This window comes from Eubalaena glacialis, chromosome 9, assembly GCF_028564815.1.
Source record: "Eubalaena glacialis isolate mEubGla1 chromosome 9, mEubGla1.1.hap2.+ XY, whole genome shotgun sequence".
In the NCBI taxonomy this organism is placed as follows: domain Eukaryota; kingdom Metazoa; phylum Chordata; class Mammalia; order Artiodactyla; family Balaenidae; genus Eubalaena; species Eubalaena glacialis.
In genome coordinates this window covers 113019707-113041189 of record NC_083724.1, presented here as the reverse complement: position 1 = coordinate 113041189, position 21483 = coordinate 113019707, and the positions used below count along the sequence as shown (strand labels likewise).

Genomic DNA, 21483 nt, shown 5'->3' with positions numbered 1-21483 from the left:
CTGTTGGGAGAGCAGAGATGCTCGGCACACCAGCACTTCAGTGAGCATCTTCCCCCGCCGGACGCGGCCTCCTGCTCGGTGACAGACAGTCACTATCGGATCACTTTCTCCCTTCACGTTGCAGAGAAATTACATTTAAATAAAAGTTGGGTTGAAGGACACGATAAAGCTTGAACACCAAAATCTTTCTGTTTCTTGAGGATTGGATAGCCCAACGCCCCATCGCAAACTGCAGGTGGGCGACCGCATCTGGGATATTTGTAAGCACCTGGATGCTGGGCACCGAGCAGCGTTTGTGAGCACGCTCTTGTTTGTTTGTTTGTTTGTTTTTTGGCCATGCCGCAGAGGCTTGTGGGATCTTAGTTCCCCGACCAGGGATCGAACCCGCGCCCTCGGCAGTGAAAGCGCAGAGTCCTAACCACTGCACCGCCAGGGAATTCCCATGAGCACGCTGATTGTTCGAAAGCCAACGGTGCTCCTTATTCTGTGGTCTGAGAGTGCCACGAGCCCAGAGCGTGGATCAGCCCTAACACAGGCAAGCTCTGTGGCTTTAAGCAAGTCAGCTGGCATCTCTGGGCTTCCCATTCTTCATTTATGGCATGAGGACAAGCCCAGCTGTCTTCAGGGTTGACGTAAGGATTAGAAATGGTGTGTACAGGGCTTGTACTGGGGCACAGACTCCAATCAATGGTATCCATTATCTGCTGCCTCCAAATCATCTCACTTTCTTCTACTGTTTCTTGTGCAAAGGACGGAATCAGGCAGCTCCCCACTATGATTCCCTGCAGGCCAGTGGAGGGGTCCAGAGAGCAGCCACTGGGTCATTCCCCTTCCGAGCTCATCAGAGAACAAGAGAACTCAACGCGAGCCCCTTGGAAGAAGAGTGACATATACCTGGGTTTACCTGGGCAGCCTGGTTTATGCTGTTGTCCTGGGATAACAATTAGCAGCAGCCCTTTCACTCTCAAAAGTGCATCCAATTTGGACAATAACTTAAATGCCCATCGTACACGTAGGGCTGAAGCCCCCATCTAATTGTGTAAAATGACACGTAAAACACACCACCAATTCCAAGCCTGTTGCTGGGACACTCCGTTGGGTTTGCATTTAAAACTCTGAAGCAAGGATTGCATTTCCTCCAAAATACTAAGTCCACCCGCCTCCACTGGGCTCAGAGGGGCCCCCAAATTATCTGTCAACCCCTCAGGACATAGTTTTCTAACTAAACTCTCTTCTTGCCTTAACTATGGATCTGTTCTGCCTGCTTTTTCTACCCCCATGATTTGTGGAGCTAATGAACAAAGGCAAAAAATAAATAAATGACAATAATAAAGACTCCCAGCTGGATGAAAGAAGTATGAGATGTGAATGTGGAAGCAAAAGCAGCTGTCTATCTGCAACAACATGGATGGACCTAGAGATTATCACACTAAGTGAAGTAGGCCAGACAAAGACAAGGATTGTATGGTATCACTTATATGTGGAATCTTAAAAAAATTTTTAAAAAAAAGAAAAGATACCAATGAACCTACTTACAAAACAGAAATAGACCCACAGACGTAGAAAGTAAATTTATGGTTATCAAAGGGGAAGCGGGGGGAGGGATAAACTAGGAGGTTGGGGTTAACATATACATACTACTATATATAAAATGGATAGCCAACAGGGACCTACTGCATAGCACAAGGAACTAAAATCAGTATCTTGTAGTGTCCCATAAGGGAAAGGAATATATACGTATAGCTGAGACACTGTGCTGTACACCTGAAACTAACAGGACATTGAAAATCAACTATACCTCAATAAAATAAAATAAATTTTTGTAAAAAGCAGCTGTCTGTCTCTACCAGAGCTGGCCACCAATGGTCAGGACCAGCGCTGTCATCTCTGAGGGGTCTGACACAGTCCCTTCATTTGATGCCACAAAAGAGGAACCGGTCCCTGGCCGCGTCTGCCCAGAGAGGAGCGAGCTGAGTCCCACAGGACTCTCATGCCACATGTCTCTGAGTGTGAGGCCCTCTATGGCTGAAAGCTTATTTAGCCAAAACAGCCCCTGGGGAAGAATCTGTCACCAACACTGCCAGAGGGGTAACCCCAGGCCGTGCAATGGAAGCGCAGCAAGCCGCAGGGCTGTGGGAAGGGAGATGTTTGTGCAGAGAATGCAAACCTCCATGCAGACACTGTAATGCATTCACCACGAGAAACGAGGGGCCCAGGCGTTCAACAGCACAGTGACGACTCATGATAAAGTTGGCCCCGTTTAAATTCCTTTTTTGGCTAAAAATTCAAATCTAGCAAGAGTTATTGACTAGATCAGCCACTTGTTGATGACACTGCTTTGCATCTGTGGCATCAAGTGTGTTGTCAAGAAATTTAAGCCCCAAATTCTCTAGCGATTATTTGGAAGGGGAAGAAAAGTGAAAAGTAAAAAAAAAAAATTTTTTTTTTGGATAAGAAGACATTTTAAAGGGCTTTTTATAGATGACTGTTTTTCCTGCTGCGTTGGAAACATGAACTCCATTATGGGCTTGAAGATGAAAGAAGCTCGAATTTCTTCCTGATCCCCCCAAGTGGCAGTAAAGGGAGATATCCATCTGGAATCAGCTGGCATGTGACTGCATCCTTGGATCAGGAGTGATGAACAGCAGATAGGTAGATAGATAGATAGATAGATGATAGATAGTTAGATAGCTATCAGATTAGATAGATGGATTAAAGAGATCATATTGATTTACATAGATAACAAACAGCAAGATATACAGACTAGATATATAAAATAGATGATAGATGATGATAGCTTAGATAGGTAATTGAGATATTGATAGAGAGTAGATGGCTAGATCATAGATTAGATAGGTAGACAGATCAACTGATCAACTGATTCACACATGTGCCAAAAGTGTCACAATAATCATTTTTAAATAAAATAGCACAGGGACTTCCTTGGTGGTCCAGTGGGTAAGACTCCACGCTCCCAGTGCAGGGGGCCCGGGTTCGATCCCTGGTTGCCAAACTATTAATAGATCCCACATGCATGTCGCAACTAAGAGTCTGCATGCTGCAACTAAGAAGTCTACATGCTGCAACTAAAGATCATCCCGCATGCCACAACTAAACATGCTGCAACGAAGATCCCGCATGCTGCAACTAAGACCTGGCACAGCCAAAGTAAATAAATAAATAAAATTTTTTTAAAAATAAAAAAATTTAAAAAATAAATAGTATAGCACAGTCTCACTTACTTTGCATATAACCCTAAGAAATAGGAATCTATTGTCTCCATTTATAGACATGGAAATTGCCTCTAGAAATATATTAGATGATCACATTCAAACAGAAAGTATCACAAAGGGAAATTAAACTTAGATCTTCTGATTGCTGGAGCTCTCCCATCCTTGTCCTGCCCTGTTCCTTGCAATCTCATCCTCTGAAACATGCTCCAGTAAATTTCACCCAGCTGAGAGAAGGAGAGAGAGAGGCTGGGACAGAAGATATGAATGGTTGCCTTAAAAGTCTATGATTCTATGTTATTACCAGGCCCTTTTGATTTTTCCCTCACAGTCTCCCCACAAGGAAGGATTCCAGTTCTGACCTATCATTAGAGGGAGATTAGGTCATAAACACTATTGATTCAACCTAAAGACAGTAGGGTTTTCTCAGGGAAACCAGCACAGCAGGTGGCCCACAGGGCTGGGTCCACATCCCAGCTCCACTCTGCCTTCAGCACCCCCTGTCATCCCACTATCCGGCCCTGTCCTGTTCATCACCTCTCACCCACCCACTCTAAGTCCTAACCAGTGCCCTGTTAGGCAATCAGCTAAGTGAAACCTTCCAGGACACCAAGGACAGCAACCGAAGGAGGAGGCCCTTTTCAGGGACCTGAGCTCAGCCCCACCCTGTTTTCTAAGCTTCTGGAGGGCACCTGGCTACAGAACTCACCCACCCCAGGTCACACCAGTGGAATCCTCGTCCCTTTGCAAAGAGGCCAGGGTACAGCAGGGAACTGGGGGCAGAAGGCAGCTCTGGCTTTTAGGAAACCTTGGCAGACGTTCATTCAGTTTCAACAGAAGTCCAACTGTTGGACTAGGCACCTAGATCCACGGCTCCTAACCCTGGCCACCCCCTGGAAGCTTTAAAGCTACCAACGCCCAGGGGACTTCCCTGGCGGTCTAGTGGTTAGGGCTCCGCACTTCCACTGCAGGGGCCACGGGTTCAATCCTCGGTCGAGGAACTAAGATCTCGCATGCCACGCGGTGTGGCCAAAAAAAATAAAATAAGTATTAAAAAACAAAAAACAAAAACCTACCAATACCCAGGCCCACCTAGTACAGTCAAGTCAGAAGTTCTGGTCTCTGTGCTTAGTGAAAACTCCCCAGGGGATTCCAGCGTGCAGTTGAGGTTTGTAACTGGCTCACTGCAAAATTCCTTTCACAGGATAGTCAGCCTCGGCCACAGAGACCCTACCCCGCTGCATCCTCCCTATCATTAGGGGCACATTTAGTCACATTCAAAGAGAGCCGGATCCCATATGGGTTAACCAGAAAGAACTCTAATTTCTACTCACTGTCATTCCCCTGGGTCATTCCCCTGGCAGTTAAGAAGACTAAAAGCAAGGAATCTGGGTAAATGGCTTCATCCAACAACGGCAGACAGTTGAAGGCAGAGCCCTCAAAGCCCAGGGAAATAAATAATCATTTCCAGAGAAACAGCAGGGAGGTCTTTTCAAAGAGGAAAAAGGGGGAAAGCAGGGGAAAGGGCCCCCCCATGGAGTGATGGGGACCAGAGCTACGGACAGATCCCTAGACCAACCCCTTCCTAAGATAGTCATCTATCCCTTTAAAACACTGCACATCATTGACTGTTTAAAGGACAGAACGTCCACCTATTACGAAAAGGCACTCTTACGAGAAGCACAGCAGACAGACACCAAGCTGGGCAGGGAAATGAAATGGGGTGCTGCGTCCTAGTTCCTGTCTTGAACAGAAATCACCTTCAACAAAACCACTGAAAACGTACAGTGTGGTTAGGAGTTCTCCTAAGTGACTAAGTAAGTGGGTATGTCCCTTCTTCCTGAACACTTCTTACTTTTCCCCTACAACTCAGCACAGAAGATGTGCAGGGACCAGTCGCGTTGCCAGGCTCTGGAGGGAAGGTAAGCAATGCGGGAAGGCAGTGATGGAATGGGGGCTTTCCAACTGTGCTTCCCCAAGCCCTAGGATTCCCCAGAGGCAGAGGGGCTGCCAACAGGGGGAGGACGGGGAGAAGGGGGAGAGGATCTGGGCTCTCCCATGGCCCACCATTCCAGCCAGAGCTGCCCCGCTTTCCTTAGTCTTACCTGCCAGGTACGGGATCCCATGTAAGATTTTCATCACGTGAGAAGGGGGTGACCCCAGGACAACAATGCCAAAGATCCCAAGAGGAGGAGCAATGGGGTCCAGGTTTTGGTCCAGACTCATTTCAGCTGCTTATCAGGCAGCCAGCATGAGCAGCTTCCACGTTTGCTGGGGGTCGCATAACAATGGATAGGACAAGATCTGTGCGGTCTGTTAAGTCATTGCCCAGCTCACTCAGCCGGGACAGGGAACAAGGGTATCCTCGGACATGTGTGTGTCATGCAGGCTCTTATCTAGCCATGCGGAACCCTGAGCCTGCGTGATGCTGACAGCTGAAAGTCCGTCCCTCACATCAAAGGCCAGGAGGACCTTGCTGGAGCCCATCACATCCACATCCCCCTGGCCACGAATGGCTGGGCTGGAAGGATCTGGGCACTCCCTGGGATATTTTGGGCCAATCACCTAATACCTGGTACCGAGCAAAACAGAGAAAGAGACTGAAAAAGATGAAGCATCCTGGGAGGCAGCACCGCTCTTCCGGAAGGGCCAGCACCCTCTTTACTAGACGCTCTTCTCAGGAAGAAGAGCAACTCTGGGCAACAGGATTGACAAGACATACCCAACAGTCAGAACATCCCGCTCCACAGAAAGTCAGAGAACAGGCTCTGGGAACATCCACTAAGGAGACTCTCCACGCTCTGTACACAGCACCCACGGGCCACGTCGGAACTAGATCATGGAGGATGCAGATGCCTCTTTTTATTTTTTACTTTTTGGCCACGCTGCACAGCATGTGGGATCTTAGCTCCCCGACCAGGGATCGAACCCGTGCCTCCTGCAGTGGAGTCTTAACTGCTAGACCGCCAGGGAAGTCCCCAGATGCCGTCTTAAGAGATGAAGCCCACCCTTCTGTGGGCTGGGGTGATTTCCAAAGCTGTAACCACCAGCTCTCAGGGCCAGAAGCCAGGCAAGACACCCTGAGTAGATTAGGATAACTGCCACAATGTCCATGAAATAGGGCCAGGGACCCAAACAGAAATGTCCCTGCTTCCGGAAGGGCCGGGCAGACCCTAAACCCAGCTAGACTATGAGGCTGGCTGGAGCCCAACCCAACGGCCTCCTTCCTGAGAAGAGCGTCTAGTAAAGAGGGTGCTGGCCCTTCTGCAAGAGCAGTGCTACCTCCCAGGATGCTTCACCTTTTGCACTCTCTTCCTCTGTTCTGCTCGGTACCAGGTATTAGGTGATCGGCCCAAAATATCCCAGGGAGTGTCCGGATTCATCGAGTCCAGCCATTCGTGGCCAAGACTTGCACGGCGACACCTGAGCAGGTCCCGTCCTGTGGTGTCCGCTTGCAGAAGGCCCTCGTGTCCGCAGGCAAAATGTGTGATCTCGCCCAAGTGGGGACTGGGGAGACGCGAGGAGAAGCAGGCAGAAAGAGCCCACTCCCATAGCCCATCGGATGACGTCGCTTTCTAATCGCCAGCCCACAGGCAGATTTTGTGGCGACAACTTGGGTCCTGGACTTCGAGACTTTTGTCTGATGTGGTCAGGTTTTTTTGTAAACACTTTCTAACCCGAGTCAAATGAATGATGCAAAGGGAATAATCAAAGTATCAATTACAGACACATTCATATTACAGTGTGTGTGTGTTCACACGTGGACTCGTCAGAGACGGGGGAACAAACCCAAATGCCACATGGGCGAAGAAATGACAAGCAGTGGATGTGCCCCAGGGACACTCCGAGGACACGTCTCCCCAGGAAGGCCCGGCCAGCGGGGCTGTGGGAAGTCACCTAGCCTTGATCTAGGCCTCCTGCCTCCGCAGGCGTGGCCCTCTAGGAAGAGCTGGACAAGCCCGAGGGGTTGCGGGGATGACTGCTGACTCCACCGTGGCACTCAGGGACCACCCCGTGCACTGTGAGGACCAGCATCCCCACCTCCTGCCGAAAAGACGGAGGGAGAAATACCCATTCGTGACCTCAGGCCGATGCTCGAGCTCTGGGCTTTCCCCTCCTGCCTGTCTCCCCCTCCAACTGTTGCCACAGCTGACTGGACCGCAGGGACCAGGGGGCTGGAGCGGCAGAAACGGGGCACTGCTGAAGAGACAGCTGTTTCGGTGGAAATGAACGCAATTAACACCAGACGTGTAAACCCTCCTCCCGCCCCAGGATTTTCGGTCCTCTGGCATCACGCTCAGATGAAGCAGGAAACCAATTCCCATGAGCACATAAACTCATCCAATCATTCATTCATTCATTCATTCAACCGCAGGCATCAATGGAATAAACTCATCCAATCATTCATTCATTCATTCATTCAACCGCAGGCATCAATGGAATAAACTCATCCAATCATTCATTCATTCATTCATTCAACCGCAGGCATCAATGGAATAAACTCATCCAATCATTCATTCATTCATTCAACCGCAGGCATCAATGGAATAAACTCATCCAATCATTCATTCATTCATTCATTCAACCGCAGGCATCAATGGAATAAACTCATCCAATCGTTCATTCATTCATTCATTCAACCGCAGGCATCAATGGAATAAACTCATCCAATCGTTCATTCATTCATTCATTCAACCACAGGCATCAATGGAATAAACTCATCCAATCGTTCATTCATTCATTCATTCAACCGCAGGCATCAATGGAATAAACTCATCCAATCATTCATTCATTCATTCATTCAACCGCAGGCATCAATGGAATAAACTCATCCAATCATTCATTCATTCATTCATTCATTCAACCGCAGGCATCAGTGGAGTGAGTGTCTCAGAAGTGAGACACTGCTGGGCGGGGAACATTAACAGAAAGAGGCAGAGGAGCCTTGATCAAACTGTAACACAGGATGAATGTCCCGAGGGCCAGGCCATGAAAACCCACTGTTGGCCGAGGCGCACAGAATAAGTGGTAGATTACGGCAGAGGGGGCTGCATGGGGGCTTCAGGACGGAGGTAACACCTAAGCTAGCCCTTGAAGGGTAACGAAGATTTCCAGAGGCAGAGGAAAGAAGGGAAGGGCATCCCTGGCTGGGGTAACTGACAATGTGAGTCTCGGCTGGGGCAGCAGGATTGGGTTCTGCCACTTGGGCTGCATTCTCAGAGCCAGAGGGGGTCGCTGAGGGCTTCAGAGGATGGAGGTAGCATGATCGGTCCACAAGAAGAGCCCAGGCTGCGAGGTGATGTATGGGCTGCAGAGGTAGGGATCAGGGCAGTGAGACCCTCAGAAGCTGGGGCCAAAATCCAGTAGAGACAACAAAGGTCTGGATCGGCAAAGGAAGAGATAACACGCCAAGAGATAATACAGAGACAGAATTAACTTGATTCGGCACAAGGTGACCGTGGGTTTGAGCCAGCATGACCCTGAGGGCAGCCCTCTCCAGGGTTGGGCGCTGGGGTAGCAGCAGGAGATGGAGAGAAGAGGGTGAGTCTGACTGGGGGTGGCTGGGTGCGGGAATCGGGGTACCTCTGGGAACCACATCCAGCAGGTAAGTGACAAGTCCAGAGTTCAGGAGAGACAGCCCCTTCCAGCCCTGAGGCATCTGGCTGTCCTCGCCTTGTCTGTGCTCAAGTCCTGTCCTGGTCTCTGCTGTACAGCAGCTTCAGGGTGGAGAGGAAGCCCCCTTGGGTGTGTTGTGCCGGGGGCTCCACACCCCTAGGGAAAGCCCTGAGTTCAGGTTAGCAGAAACATTCAGGCTCTCTTCGCTGAGCAGTGGCTTCCGATCCTTAGCATCTAGAGTCTGTAGATCTGGCACGGACCCCTGAGATCCAGACTTTCCAACAGCTCCCCAGGTGCACTTGACAATCACCAGATTCAAGTACAGATTCACAGGTCCCATCAGCAGACTCTCCACTTCAAGGGGTTGGGTGGGCCCAGGAAGCTGAATGTTATAGGAGGCGTTACCCCAAGTAACACCAGGGTACCCAGTCTGCTGACCATGCTTGGAGGACCCCTGCTCCCAGCAAATGTTCGGGTCAGACCCTACAGCTGGAGCCTCTTTTCTCTGCCTCTGTTGAGAGAGTTGAGATCCAGAGGGGACCTCTATGGAGATGGGCGGTTGCTGGTACCTGATGTGAGATGGAACGATAATAACCACCACGGCTGAGTGATAACTGCGGGCCAGGTACTATTCTGATGCCTCCACTGTCGATCTCTGTAACAACTTTCCCCGTTTTGCAGGTGAGGCGACCGAGGCTTAAAGCAAAGGTCACACTGCTGGCAGGTGGTGGAGTCACAATTTCAGGTGTGCGCTCCATACCTGCCACCTGCGCTGATGCGCGGGGTGAGTGCCCTGCCCTCTGGCTTCCCCTCTATGAAATGGAAGTAACCGTTCCCGCCTGCTTCCTGGAGACACTGGGGCCTCAACAACTCTGATGATCATAAAGTCCCCGGGACGCCAGCAGCGCTTCTCCAAGCAGCACCCCTGCCGCTTCCGTGACCCCTCAGCTGGTCTGGATGCCGCCTACAGGGAGCATGTCTAGAGCCTCTGCCCACGCATCACTGGATGGGAAGGGCAAAGGACATTCCCTCTGCCCCACACGGACGGCCCCTTACAAAGATCTCATTGTACATTTCTCAATGGGAGGCTCTGTTTGATGGCAATAATATTATTTTCTGCTGCTGACGTGTCACCTCCGTTTCCAAACGGGGAATATTCAGCTGCATTTTCCACCACAGGCTGGGCCATTTCAGATCGAAATGGAGCCTCCAGGTCCCGTGACCTGGGAAACACACAGCAAGTGGCAGGTGAAGACACATCAGGTGACACGGCTTGGAGCAACTCAGAAAGCTGGGAGGGAGGGGCTGCAGGTGGTATGGTGCCAATTTCCTTCAATGGCTTTTGTTTCTGTAAGTTTTCACTTGAATCCCTTCAGAGTGCCCGAAATACTTAGTTCTGGCCTCAATACTCATTAAAGAAGCTACAATCTCACTGAAGGAGCAGGTTGCAGGTCCCGACCCACTAAGCTAGCTATGCCTCTTTGGAAGGCTCCCACTATAAAGGAGGCTCCAGCCGCGGACTCACTTAAAGCAATGCAGAATGCATGACTGGCAAGCAGAAAAAAGAATCCTGATTTCCTCATCTGTATTATTGCCATGTTATCTCCTGAGGGAAGGGCAGGCAGTGGGAATTTTATAGAGGTCAGTAACCACAGGTGGGCATTTGGAGGAGTAAATATTTTTCTCAGGATACACAAGCAGTGGAGTTCGGGGTGTGACAACTGTGACCACATCGCCACTACCTCTGATTACTTTCGTCCTTTGAGATCTGCTCCTTAAATCGTCCTCCTCTTTGACTGCATCACCACCCCTGCATTAAAATACGCTTGCATTCTGCTCAGCTGAGAGGGGCAGGCAGTCTGATTTCTCCCTCCTCCTTCGTTCCGAGCTGCCATAAGGTCATCCGCTGCCTATTCTGGGCCCTCGGTACAGGTGCAGGACTTGTGGAGACATCCCTGGTCCCTGCACACAAGGAACCCACCTGGCAGGAAGGGAAAGATGCCCACAACCACTGAGAAAGAAGGCCAAAGGGAAGGTCAGGATGTCAGCAGGAAGGGATGCGCCCACGTGTGACGGTGGGGGAGGGGGGGGAGGCAGAAAGGGACAAGAAGCAGGAGAGGGGCCAAAGAACCGGTCAAGTGTTGAGGAGTGAAAACGCACATTCGAGAATGCAGGACGGGGTCTTTCAAGTAAGTCGGAGAGAAAGCAGGGTTTTGATGCATTGTGGTGCGAAGTGCATCTGATTAGAGGCAAACTCTGTCTCTGAGCTCAGTGACTCGCCAAACGTGGGTGCTGGAAAGGGCATCCAGGGTCATCTAGTGCAAATCCTTCACTGTGCAGATGAGCAGCTCAAAAAAGCGAGGTGACTCGCCCAAGGTCACATAGCAAGTTAGTGCCCTGGTTGGGGGTATTTCCACCTCGGAGGGCTGCCCCTCAGCCCAATGATAGATGTCACTGATCGCTCCCTTAGGAAATATTATTTGTGACTTATTAACACTCTGTGACCAAGGCACAGGCCTACAGGGCCCCCATAGGGACTCCAAACTGAGGCAGATTATAACCTTGACTTGGTCTTCTAGGCTGACACCCAGGCCATCTGTGCTTCTCCAAGCTCCAGTGTGGCTCCACGGCTGGCTCTGGAGGAGGGGCGGAAATGCCCACTGGTGCCAGTGAGTCCTGACAGATGCCACTGACAAAACAGCAGGCGTCAACACTAGGCCAGAGTCCCAAGGGGTGTGCAGATGCCAACACCTCCCCCAGCAAGAACAGCGCCCTCTAGGTTAGAAGGTAATACGTGCGGCAAGAAAGAGGCAGCAACAGTAAGGCTTAAACTTGGATGCCCTTTCTGATCAGTGATGACACCCCGAAGACCAGAAAGGACACAAGGAGGTGAGTGTGTGATTTAAAAAGTCGAAGAGCTCGAACTAGAATGGGATAGCAATGTTCTTCTGGGTGGTAGGGCAGACAAGAGGAAGCTCAGAAACAGACCCTGAAGTTACACGTAAAGAGAGCATCATTCTGAAAAGTAACCAGCAAGATAGGTTTTTTTCTAAAGCAGAAAGAGCTAAGTTCTTTCCACTTGGACCCTCTTCTGAACTGAACCATAAGCTTTTAAGACAGACTGTACATTGACTTTCACTCTTGGATAAAATCTTTCAAAAAAAAATGAAATAGTGCCAATTGCAGCAACATGGATGGACCTAGAGATTATCGTGCTAAGTGAAGTCAGACAGAGAAAGATAAATATCATATGATATTGCTTATATGTGGAACCAAAAAAAAAAATGATACAAATAAACTTATTTGCAAAACAGAAACAGACTCACAGACATAGAAACAAACTTATGGTTACCAAAGGGGAAAGGGGAGAAGGGATAAATTAGCAGTTTGGGATTAACAGATACGCACTACTATATATAAAATAGATAAACAAGGTCCTACTGTATAGCACAGGGAACTATATTCAATATCCTGTAATAAACCACAATGGAAAAGGATATGAAAAAGAATAGATACATATAGATATATAACTGAATCACTTTGCTGTACACCTGAAACTAACACAACATTGTAAATCGACTACACTTTAATAAAAAAATAAAAATTAAAAAAAAAAAAATGTGTCTGGTGGGCCACTGTGCAACTTGCCTACCTCCTCAAACTCAAAATGATATTTGCCAAAGGGACAATCAACAGGCATGCTGGAAACTGACCATTCACAAGCAAACTCTTCACATTTGTTAAGAAATATACTTTAGATTTAGCTGAATGAAAAGCAAAAATCCAACTGAGCGATATTTACAGGGCACCCAGCTGTTCACAGCAGCAATTTTCATATCTAAACAACTGGTATCTGTGGGTCCTTCTCCAAGCAGGACTGCCCAATTCCATTTATGTCAAACCCAGGCCAGGAAGTAATCCCTCCATTTGATTTTCCTATCAGTGGAATTGACGTTCCTGGTTCAACAGTTCATTTGCTGTACCCCAGCCTCATTCCAAGAAGACACACACTCAGGAATTCTTTAAAAGTCAAAATCAAATAGTTAGGAGCAAAGGCTCAAAACTAATAGCTTTGAAGATTACTCCAAATGCTGTGTTTTCAAAGTGACCACAATCAAATCACATTTTCAGGTTAAGGAAGACAAAAGTTCTCAAGCAGAGAAAGCAAGAAGCCACTCTTTTATCCTACCAAAATTCTCTAGAAGCGTATCCTCAAGTTCAACTGGAGTACCTCAGAGCTGGACAGAAAATGAGACTAAGTAAGGCTGGCCCACCCTCACCCCCTTACGTGGTAGATCCGTCCACTGCTTAGTTCTGCAACCTTTAAAAGGAAAGACTCAAACAACACAGACTCATTTTCAAACGATTATGGTTCCCAAGCCCTAAGATTATTCTTTGTAAGTTGTCTTACTGATCATGGTGGTTCCCCCAGCCAGGGCTGCCTTGGTGCCTTGAAAGAAGTCATCAGCAGAGGTCATCCCCTGATCGGGCATCTGGAAGCGGGTATGGACATCGATCCCTCCAGGGATCACCATTCTGGAATGGGCTTCAATGGTCTTCACCCCTCCTGGCACAATCAGGTTTTCTCCTATTTGCCTAAATAAACAGGGTGGGTGATAATGATTGTAAAGAAATGTCCTAAATCAAATGGGATCTGACAGACATTTTCACCAAGCCATAAACAACCCCTCCCTATGTTCTAAAGACTCTTCAGATTATTGTTATCATTCATAATCTGTGCACCCCTCACTCCCTACCCTCAAGAGGCAATGCAGAGCATACTAGAAAACAAAATCTAAATAAGGCATCAGAGGCCAAAGAGGCTTAGTTACCAGAAAACCCATAGGATCAAATGAGAACAAAGCCCTGAGATATTTACATAAAATATCACTATACTTTCCTTACAACACACTCAGTTGAGTTAATTACAACAATTTTCTCCAGACCTGGTTGCACTTTACAAACATTTATTTTCACCATATCCTTTCCAGCTAAGAGAAATGAGGAGGAGAAGGGTAGGGAACAGAACAAAGCAAAGATAATAATAATAAGTAAACACTATGATTGCAACTATTTAAAAATATGGAAGCATGTGATCAGCAACTCAGATAACAAAGGCGGCAAAATTAATATTCATTAAGTTGGGTAACAAGGATTCATTTCCAATTTTTAAAAAATATCTCTGCTACATCTTTATGCCAGTTTTTTGAAAAGGAAAAAGTAATCAAGGGGGAGTTGGTAAAGTTCTAAAACAAATTAGTGATGACTAAAAATAGCACACAGGTTTGTTCACTTCTAGGCCAGAGTCTTACAGACCAGATCATGCTGCTTTCCACTTGGGGGAAAATGGAACATGAAAGTCGTGGTATTTTAGAGCCTGGAGCTGAGACTGTCACAAGCAAACACACATGGAGAAAACATTAAATGTGGAAATGTTAAAACCTCTTTTAGGATCATAAATCAGGGTGTGAGTTTCCAGGCAACAGACACGTCCACTACAATTTTCCACTCCTCTGGATTGGTTTGCTGCTAGCCCTTGATAAATGCTGCTTATTTAAAAGATGTCATTTGCGGCAGTGTTTGTCTTTAAACAGATGTGCTATTTCTTCAGAGCCCTCTGAGCTGTCCCAGTCGGAAGGGCACGAGGATATTGAGATGTTCTCAGCTCACTTAATCCTCTAGGACCCAAAAATACCCTAATTCACTAACTGCTTTGTTGTTTTCTCCTTTGAAACACAATACACAATAAACACAAGGGCAGTCCTATTTGTGTTAGTTGCCACTTAAAAAATGAAACCTAAAATTCCCTCGGAATGAGGCAGTAATTTGTCTCTGTGACTTAGTAATTAATTTGGTGTCCAGTGCCCCCAACAACTTGGATTCTTGATTAAGAGGGCAGATGTGCTATCATGATAGAAAAGGCTGTACTTCACGTTTGTGTCCTTTGATTGTCCTATCCACCCCACACAAGTACATTCTAGTAAAACCTTTAATATAGTCAATGGATCATAACCTGAGTATGTGGCAACAAGAAGATGTTGTGTCACCTCGGTTAAAAATAGTCAATTACATAACACGTAAGGAAATGGGTGTGCATTTAATTGTGGTTTTGAATTCCCTAAATCTGAGTTTTCAAACTCACTAATTACCACCAATCAAACTAGGCTTAAACAGATACTGAGTTAGTCTCTAAATCACTACAGCTTGATACTACGGGTGTGAATTGTAGCTAATGCTTAGGAACACTGCAAGGTACCCAAATTTGTGGCAATAATGAGTTACACTTACTTGATCAACCCATCTTCCATGTATATGTCTGCATAGAATGACTGGTCGTCATTAACGATTTTACCTCCTTTGATCAGAAGCCGATCACTCTGAAACAAAGAAGTAGTAAGGTCACAATTCGTAACTGATCCATGAGAAACAGTTGGTAGTAAGATAAACGAGCTAAGACCACATTTTCACTGCTCAAAAGTGATGCTCAAAATGAGCCAATTTTGGAAAGACTCAGTGACAAAGGTGAATCTGTATTTGGCAATCTACTCATCACTTGATGAGTCAGAACATACTAGCAAAGCTCAAAGCTTATCCTAGAGAAAAAAAAGAAAAAGAAAAGGAAAAAAAACACAACAGAGACAACAACTATCTATTTCCATTAGACCTACAAGCACAAAAGAGAAAGAATGAAAAAAAAAGCCTAACAATCTTCCTTTAAAGATCAGTAAAACGATTTCAGATAAAGAAGGCAATCTCTTTAAATGGCTTTAGGCTAAACTTCATTTACAAAAAAAAAAAAAAATACACCCACATGTAGCGGAAGTAGATTCTTGGTGAGATTTGTGCCGGGAAAATTTAACCAAAAGTCTGTTGTCATGGGATACTATACACAAACACACTTGGTTCATCCATAGCAAGGTTTCAATTCAGTATGTTCTTTATATTTGCATTTATCTTCGAGGTAAATCACAGCAATTGTAGCAAAGAGGGGGAAAAAACACTTCAAACATGCACCATTTTAACTATTAAGCTGTTAAGAAAAAGGTAAAGTTTTAGAATAAAGTAGGTGAGATGGCAAGTTCTAAAATCTAACACCATTATTGACTGTAAACATACTGATACTTAATTGGTACAAAATATATGACAAGCAGCATATAAGGGCCAAGAATGTAACAGAAATGTTACATTATGATTCATCTCTATCCCAAATGCTGTTGATGGAATGTTATGCTAAAATTCTGTGTTCAATGGACACGCACCTGTATTAGTCCCTGCTGGGTTTAAATGACTGCCTTTTTAATATGCAGAGCACTTCAAAGAACGGCGTTCATTTTGACAACGGTTAACTCAAAATTCAGTTAAGAATAATATTCTCAGCAAGTGCTTTATATTTAGCACCTACCAAGAAGAAATTACAGCAACTTTTAAAATATATATATAAGCTACTAGAGACCTAGGAAAAAAGATACTTTTACACAGAAATGCACACACACCTGGGTTTAGAAAGTATTTATTGTTTTTCTAACATCATGAGAAACACTAAGATTATTTTAATTGTTACACTGTAGGGGCCTTCATCCTGCTGTAGACTTTGGAAAGTCAAATGGGAATAAATAGTCAGCAACGATTCCTGCATTTATATAAGGTAAAGGTTAAGACCTTTACAAAATCCTGTCCTGTAAACCATGTCACCCAAGCCTCAAATCAAATCTGTGAGGTGATGGGAGCTAGATTCTTGTCCCAAGGACACATAAAGAAACTGAGGCTCAGAGAGGTTAAGCCACTAGCCCAAGGTCAGCTGATCCAGTGCACTTATCTGTCTACAATGATCTCCCCCTCTTCCCCAGAATCCAGCTCTGATGGGATAAACATCACCTGGGAGGCAAAGAGAAGCCCTGCCCTTCACCACCTGTTCCCCTTAGTCACTGCAGTACCTGTTCCAGCCATCACGCGAATCCCCGAGCCAACATCATGTTGAGAAAAAAAATGAAACATCACAGCCCCGCTCACTCGAGTGGCATCTTACATAACAGGCTGGCCGTGCTGACGGAGGAAGGGAAACCATGCTATAGGTCCTATGATAATGCCACCAGATTTTGTTAAAGGGCAGAGAGGGCGCTCTTCTAAAAATCAATTTTGTTGATTGTTTCCTTTTTAAATTTTTTTCTCCCCACACTGTCAAAACGAAACTGCCTTTTTCATTCACGAAGACAGCAGAGTACTTGAGGCTTGCAGCAAATCTGCTCTCCACCCCACTCCCCGGATTCCTTCCTGCAGTGCAAGGAACACATAACGCTGGGTCCCCCGGCGCCCTGCCCTTTGGGGTCTTGGGTCCTTGGCCCTCAAGAAAAAGCCCCCCCCCCCCGCTGTAGAACCCCTCACCCTGTAAATCCTCCCGAGCACACGCCCCTTCCCCTGTGCACATCTCTCTCCTGCGGATGGGTGCGCCCTTGTACATCCAGTGGACGTCGGGGTACCCGTGGCTAAGGAGGAAACCAGAGCGAAAGCACGCCCTCAAACCCAGCCCTGAACACATCTGGACTTTTCAAAGATTCTTTCGGTCACCGCCTCAGCCCTGGGTTCTACCCAGCAATCAGCCGGCCCATTGCAATTGCACATCATTACATAACAATGAATTTCCCTCGCGTTCCTCCCTCCCCGGGATTTCATTCGGGGATGTAGAGAAATAGGACTGGCGAGACTTTTCCCGGAGAAGATGGGGAGAAGATGGGGGCGGGGAAGCAGCGGGAACAAGAACCTGTGTTCATCGCCGAAGCATCGCAAAGTCATCGCTTGGAGCTTCTCGCGATTTACAAACTAACAACCCCAGGCCCCAGAGCTGCGCCGGCATCTCCGGCCTCTGCGATCATTGTCTGGCCGAGGCCGGGCCATCTGCTCCGCGCGTCGCGCAGCGCCATTACCTCCCAGAGCCCGGCTCGGCGCTGTCCCCAACGCCCACCCTCCCAGCCCGCTTTGTATGCGCCAACACGGACGCCTCCCCGGCTGCAGAAGGGGCAGAAAGACACAAGAAAGCGAGCCCAGAGCCGCCAGGGTCCCAGCCCCAAACCACTGGGCGAGGAAGCCGAGAGGGCCACCAAAAACCGGTCCCGGTCAACAAAAAGCCCAAGCCTACCTCCCCCCCTCCTCTGCTCATCACCGCGTCCCTGTTTTTCCTTCCCGTTTCCACAGGATCCCGGTACACCCAGCCCTTTTCAGCATCCCTCTGCTGTCATTACGCCTCCGGGCTAAAACCCGCTCCTTTTTCTGAGGAACCGGAGGAAGCCTCCAGAAAGCCCTTTATGGTGGGGGGCGGGAGATACAGGGAGAATCCATTTCCCCATCTCCCCATCCAGCTCCTGGAGTCCAGCTCCTGGAGTCCAGCATCGCAGCACGCAGCCGGGAGAACAATATCCGAGCTTCAACCATGCATAATTCAATCTGGCATCCATTTGCTTACACCCCGCAGGCCAGCACTACAGCATCTCGCTCTGACAATAAAAGGATACAGCGGATCTGGCGCGCTACCTAAAACGACCTTAATGCACTCACGCTCCTATTTTAATGCCTTAGAAACTATATGGCTTACAATTCTATAGGATTGCGTCTCCCATCACGATCGCCTTCTTTAGCAACAAGGGAAAAAAAGGAAAGAAAAAAAAAAAGTTGGGTCTCTCTTCCTCCCCCTCCTTTAAAAAAAATCCTTATATGTTCTGTGCCACAAAAGGTTGCTGGCCGATCGCAGATTTCACAAGTACCAAACTCACCGTGATGCGTGGAATATTTTTCTTCCCCTGATAAGACATCTCTCTCCTGGGAAAAAATTAATTTCAAGAGGGCAGCTTTAAAACAAAAATTGCCCGGAAAGAGACTTGGTATTTTTTGCAGGATTGAAAAATGTGCAGCCGCTTCGCTGGTCCTGCTGATAGAAATTTTCAGGAATGTTAAGAGATATATGCAATCCTCTGTCTCCCTTTCTTCCTCTCCTCCAACACTGCCTCAGCTAGGGTGGAAAAAAAGAAAGAGAGAGAGAGAGACAGAGAGACAGAAAGAGAGAGAGAGAGACAGAGCAGTAGGGAAGGGGGTGGAAATAAACTACAGCAATAAAAGCCTCGGTTCAAGTCGGCCACCGCGGCGCATGCGCCGCCAGCCACTCCCTTTCCTCTCAGGCCAAAGCCGTCCGCTTCGAGATAGGCGAGTCCTGATTGGCCACAATCGTGGGATATGCAAATGAGTGCAGGCGGGGAGGGGTGCGGCGCGAGAGCGCGAATTGCTGCAGTGTGCGGCTGAGGGCGGCGGTCGGTGCGTGCGCCCGAGCGGGGAGCGCGCCTTTCGCGCCTTTTCTTTGCATTGGTGCATCGGCCACCCGGGCTGGCAGCGGCCCCAAATGCAGCATCGGCAACGCAGGGACAGCGGAGGGGTGGTCATTATGGGCAGGGAGAACCGCGCCCCGCGACGGTGGGCTTCGGTGCGGCCCGGGCGGCGGGCCTCGGTGCGGCCCAGGCGGCACGCACCCGCTCGCGCGCGCCCCGGTGGATGCTCGCCCGCGCGCCAATCCGCGGAGGCCGCCGCTGCAGCCCGCGTGGGGTGACTGCGCCGAGCCAATAGCTTTGCTGGCGGCGAGCGCGCGACTGCACGGCCGGCCGGCGCCGCGCCGCCCGGGAGGGGCGCCCAAGTACTCCTCCCGCCGCCGTCGCCTTTCGCGAAGGCTCGCTCGGCCTCCGCCCAGGAGTCGAAGGGGGAATTCAGATGGCCGCGAGCGGAGGGAAGGGGAGCGGGGGCGGGAAGTCTCCGCGCGGCGCCGCGCCGGCCACGCCCAGCCCCGGAGAGGGGCAGCTGGCCGCGGGCCTGCGGGCGGCCGGCGCCGGGCTGGGCTCCCCCGGGGTGGAGGAGCGCGGGCCCGAGGTGAGGCAGCAAACAGGAAGTGGAGCCGGAGGCCGGGCTTCGGGCATCAGTGGCCTGGCAGCTAGCTGGAAAGGAAAGTCCGAAGCCCTCACTGCTCTGAGTAGGGAAGGAAGGCAGCCGGGGAAGACTGTAGCCCGCTGCTGGGGATGGAAACCCCGCCCTGAAACGTCCTTTTGTGCCTTGGGGTCGCAGGGAACTTGGGGGCAGGGGGGGAAGCAGCAGCCGCCTGTTGAGGCCAGAAAAGGCCCAATCCAGGGCCCGGGTCTCCTCTTTTAACAGTCACGCTCACCTACACCCATTTGGGGGTGTGGTGGAGAGAGTGCATTTCGCTGCTGCCTGCAGTTTTGTTGAGGAGAAACTGTTGGGATTGCAGCGCCCTAGGAGCCCAAAGGATTTGCATTGCTGTAGGCGGGCCCCTACTTCACATAATGAGGCCAGAAGCCGGGAGATGAACTGGAGAAGCAGGAGGAATGAAAAAAAGGCGAGCTTATATCCTAAAAAGCAAGGGATCCTGAGTCATGGAGAGAACCTCCCAGAATCTGAGTTTAAAACACGGGGGGGGAGACTTGACTCCCCAGCCAGAGATCCTATCACACTTACAGCAGCTTTTAAGGCCTCTCTTCTTGGGCTAGCAACTGAGCAGGCTGGGACCCCTTGGCTCTGTCCAAGTCCTGCTCTGATGCTCTTACTTCAGAATCCCTGTAGAAGGAAAAAGCTGGACCAGTTGATCCCTAGTAATCTACCAAAGGTCATCTCTTTGGAAAGCTGCCCAGCCAGGTACAATGACTAAAAGATCTGGGCTGGCCCACAGCTTTGGGCTTCTCTGCTTGAGATCAAACAATAGATAGAATCCCTACATAATCTAGGCCTTCAGGCAACCATGAAAAAAAAAAAAAAAGAATCTAATTGGCTCACACCTGATCAGCAAAGATTAGCCAGATAAATGCAAAATAATCCTGAGGCTACTATGGGCCCATGTTTCAAAGTCTTTCTGCATCTGGCCACTTTGGATGGTTATTTGTCTGTCCAGAAGGTGTAAAATGCACCCTTGCATTCCTATTCCTGTAAATTCTGAAGTCCCAGAAAGGGGCTGTAAGGCATGCAGCAAGCTTCCCGGCTGGTTATTTCATTCCAGTTCCAATTAGCTGTGCATCTTAAAAATAAAAAGGGAGCACTTCCCCCTCCAACTATGTGATGTGCTAAGACCCAAGTGAGTTGAAGTCAGCAAGTATTGGTGTCATCCTAAAAGGGTCAAAGTCACAAGTCTGAGAAAGCATAGAATGTACCCTACTACCCGAGAAAACCCACTGTAGGTTCCAACTAGCAGGGGGGGGGGGGGCAGAGGGCAGCAGGGGGACGAGTGTCCTATTAAATCATAAGGAAAATACTCCTTGGCAAACAAATAATGAGTCAAATTAATTTAAAACAAAATAACCTCTAATTACATTATTTGTTTATATTCTTGTTCTATCTTCCTGCTCCTGAATTGCTTGATCATAACAGCTTTAACTATACCTTGTTATTGATCAGTTTGCCCTTGAATATTTTGCTCCCAGGAGCTTTTATGTCCGTCTTATTTGTATCAGTCTTATTTCTATACCCATTCGTATGAGGTTCCTAGTCCGTGATAACTGACATTACCACTCATAAATATCTAAAGATGTAAGGTGTAAATTGATTTGTCTGTTCTGAGTAGAGCCTAAGAGTATTTGGCACATAGAAGATTCCAAACAGT

The 21483-nt window shown here is 48.3% G+C and overlaps 1 protein-coding gene across 2 annotated transcripts in view; it reads right to left on the bottom strand.

Moving 5' to 3' along the window:
* Positions 1-21483, bottom strand: part of DPYSL2 (dihydropyrimidinase like 2) — a 112837-nt gene that overhangs the window by 54512 nt on the left and 36842 nt on the right. Inside the window, exons 1-3 of one of the 2 annotated variants that reach the window (XM_061200720.1) lie at positions 18611-18958; positions 15135-15223; positions 13258-13442 (exon numbers count right to left, since the gene is read on the bottom strand). In XM_061200720.1, the coding sequence (XP_061056703.1) occupies positions 13258-13442; positions 15135-15223; positions 18611-18649 (313 nt within the window). In that variant the 5' untranslated portion in view covers positions 18650-18958. Of the gene's footprint in view, positions 1-13257; positions 13443-15134; positions 15224-18610; positions 18959-21483 lie in introns of those variants that run through there. The other variant, XM_061200719.1, reaches the window with a different exon arrangement.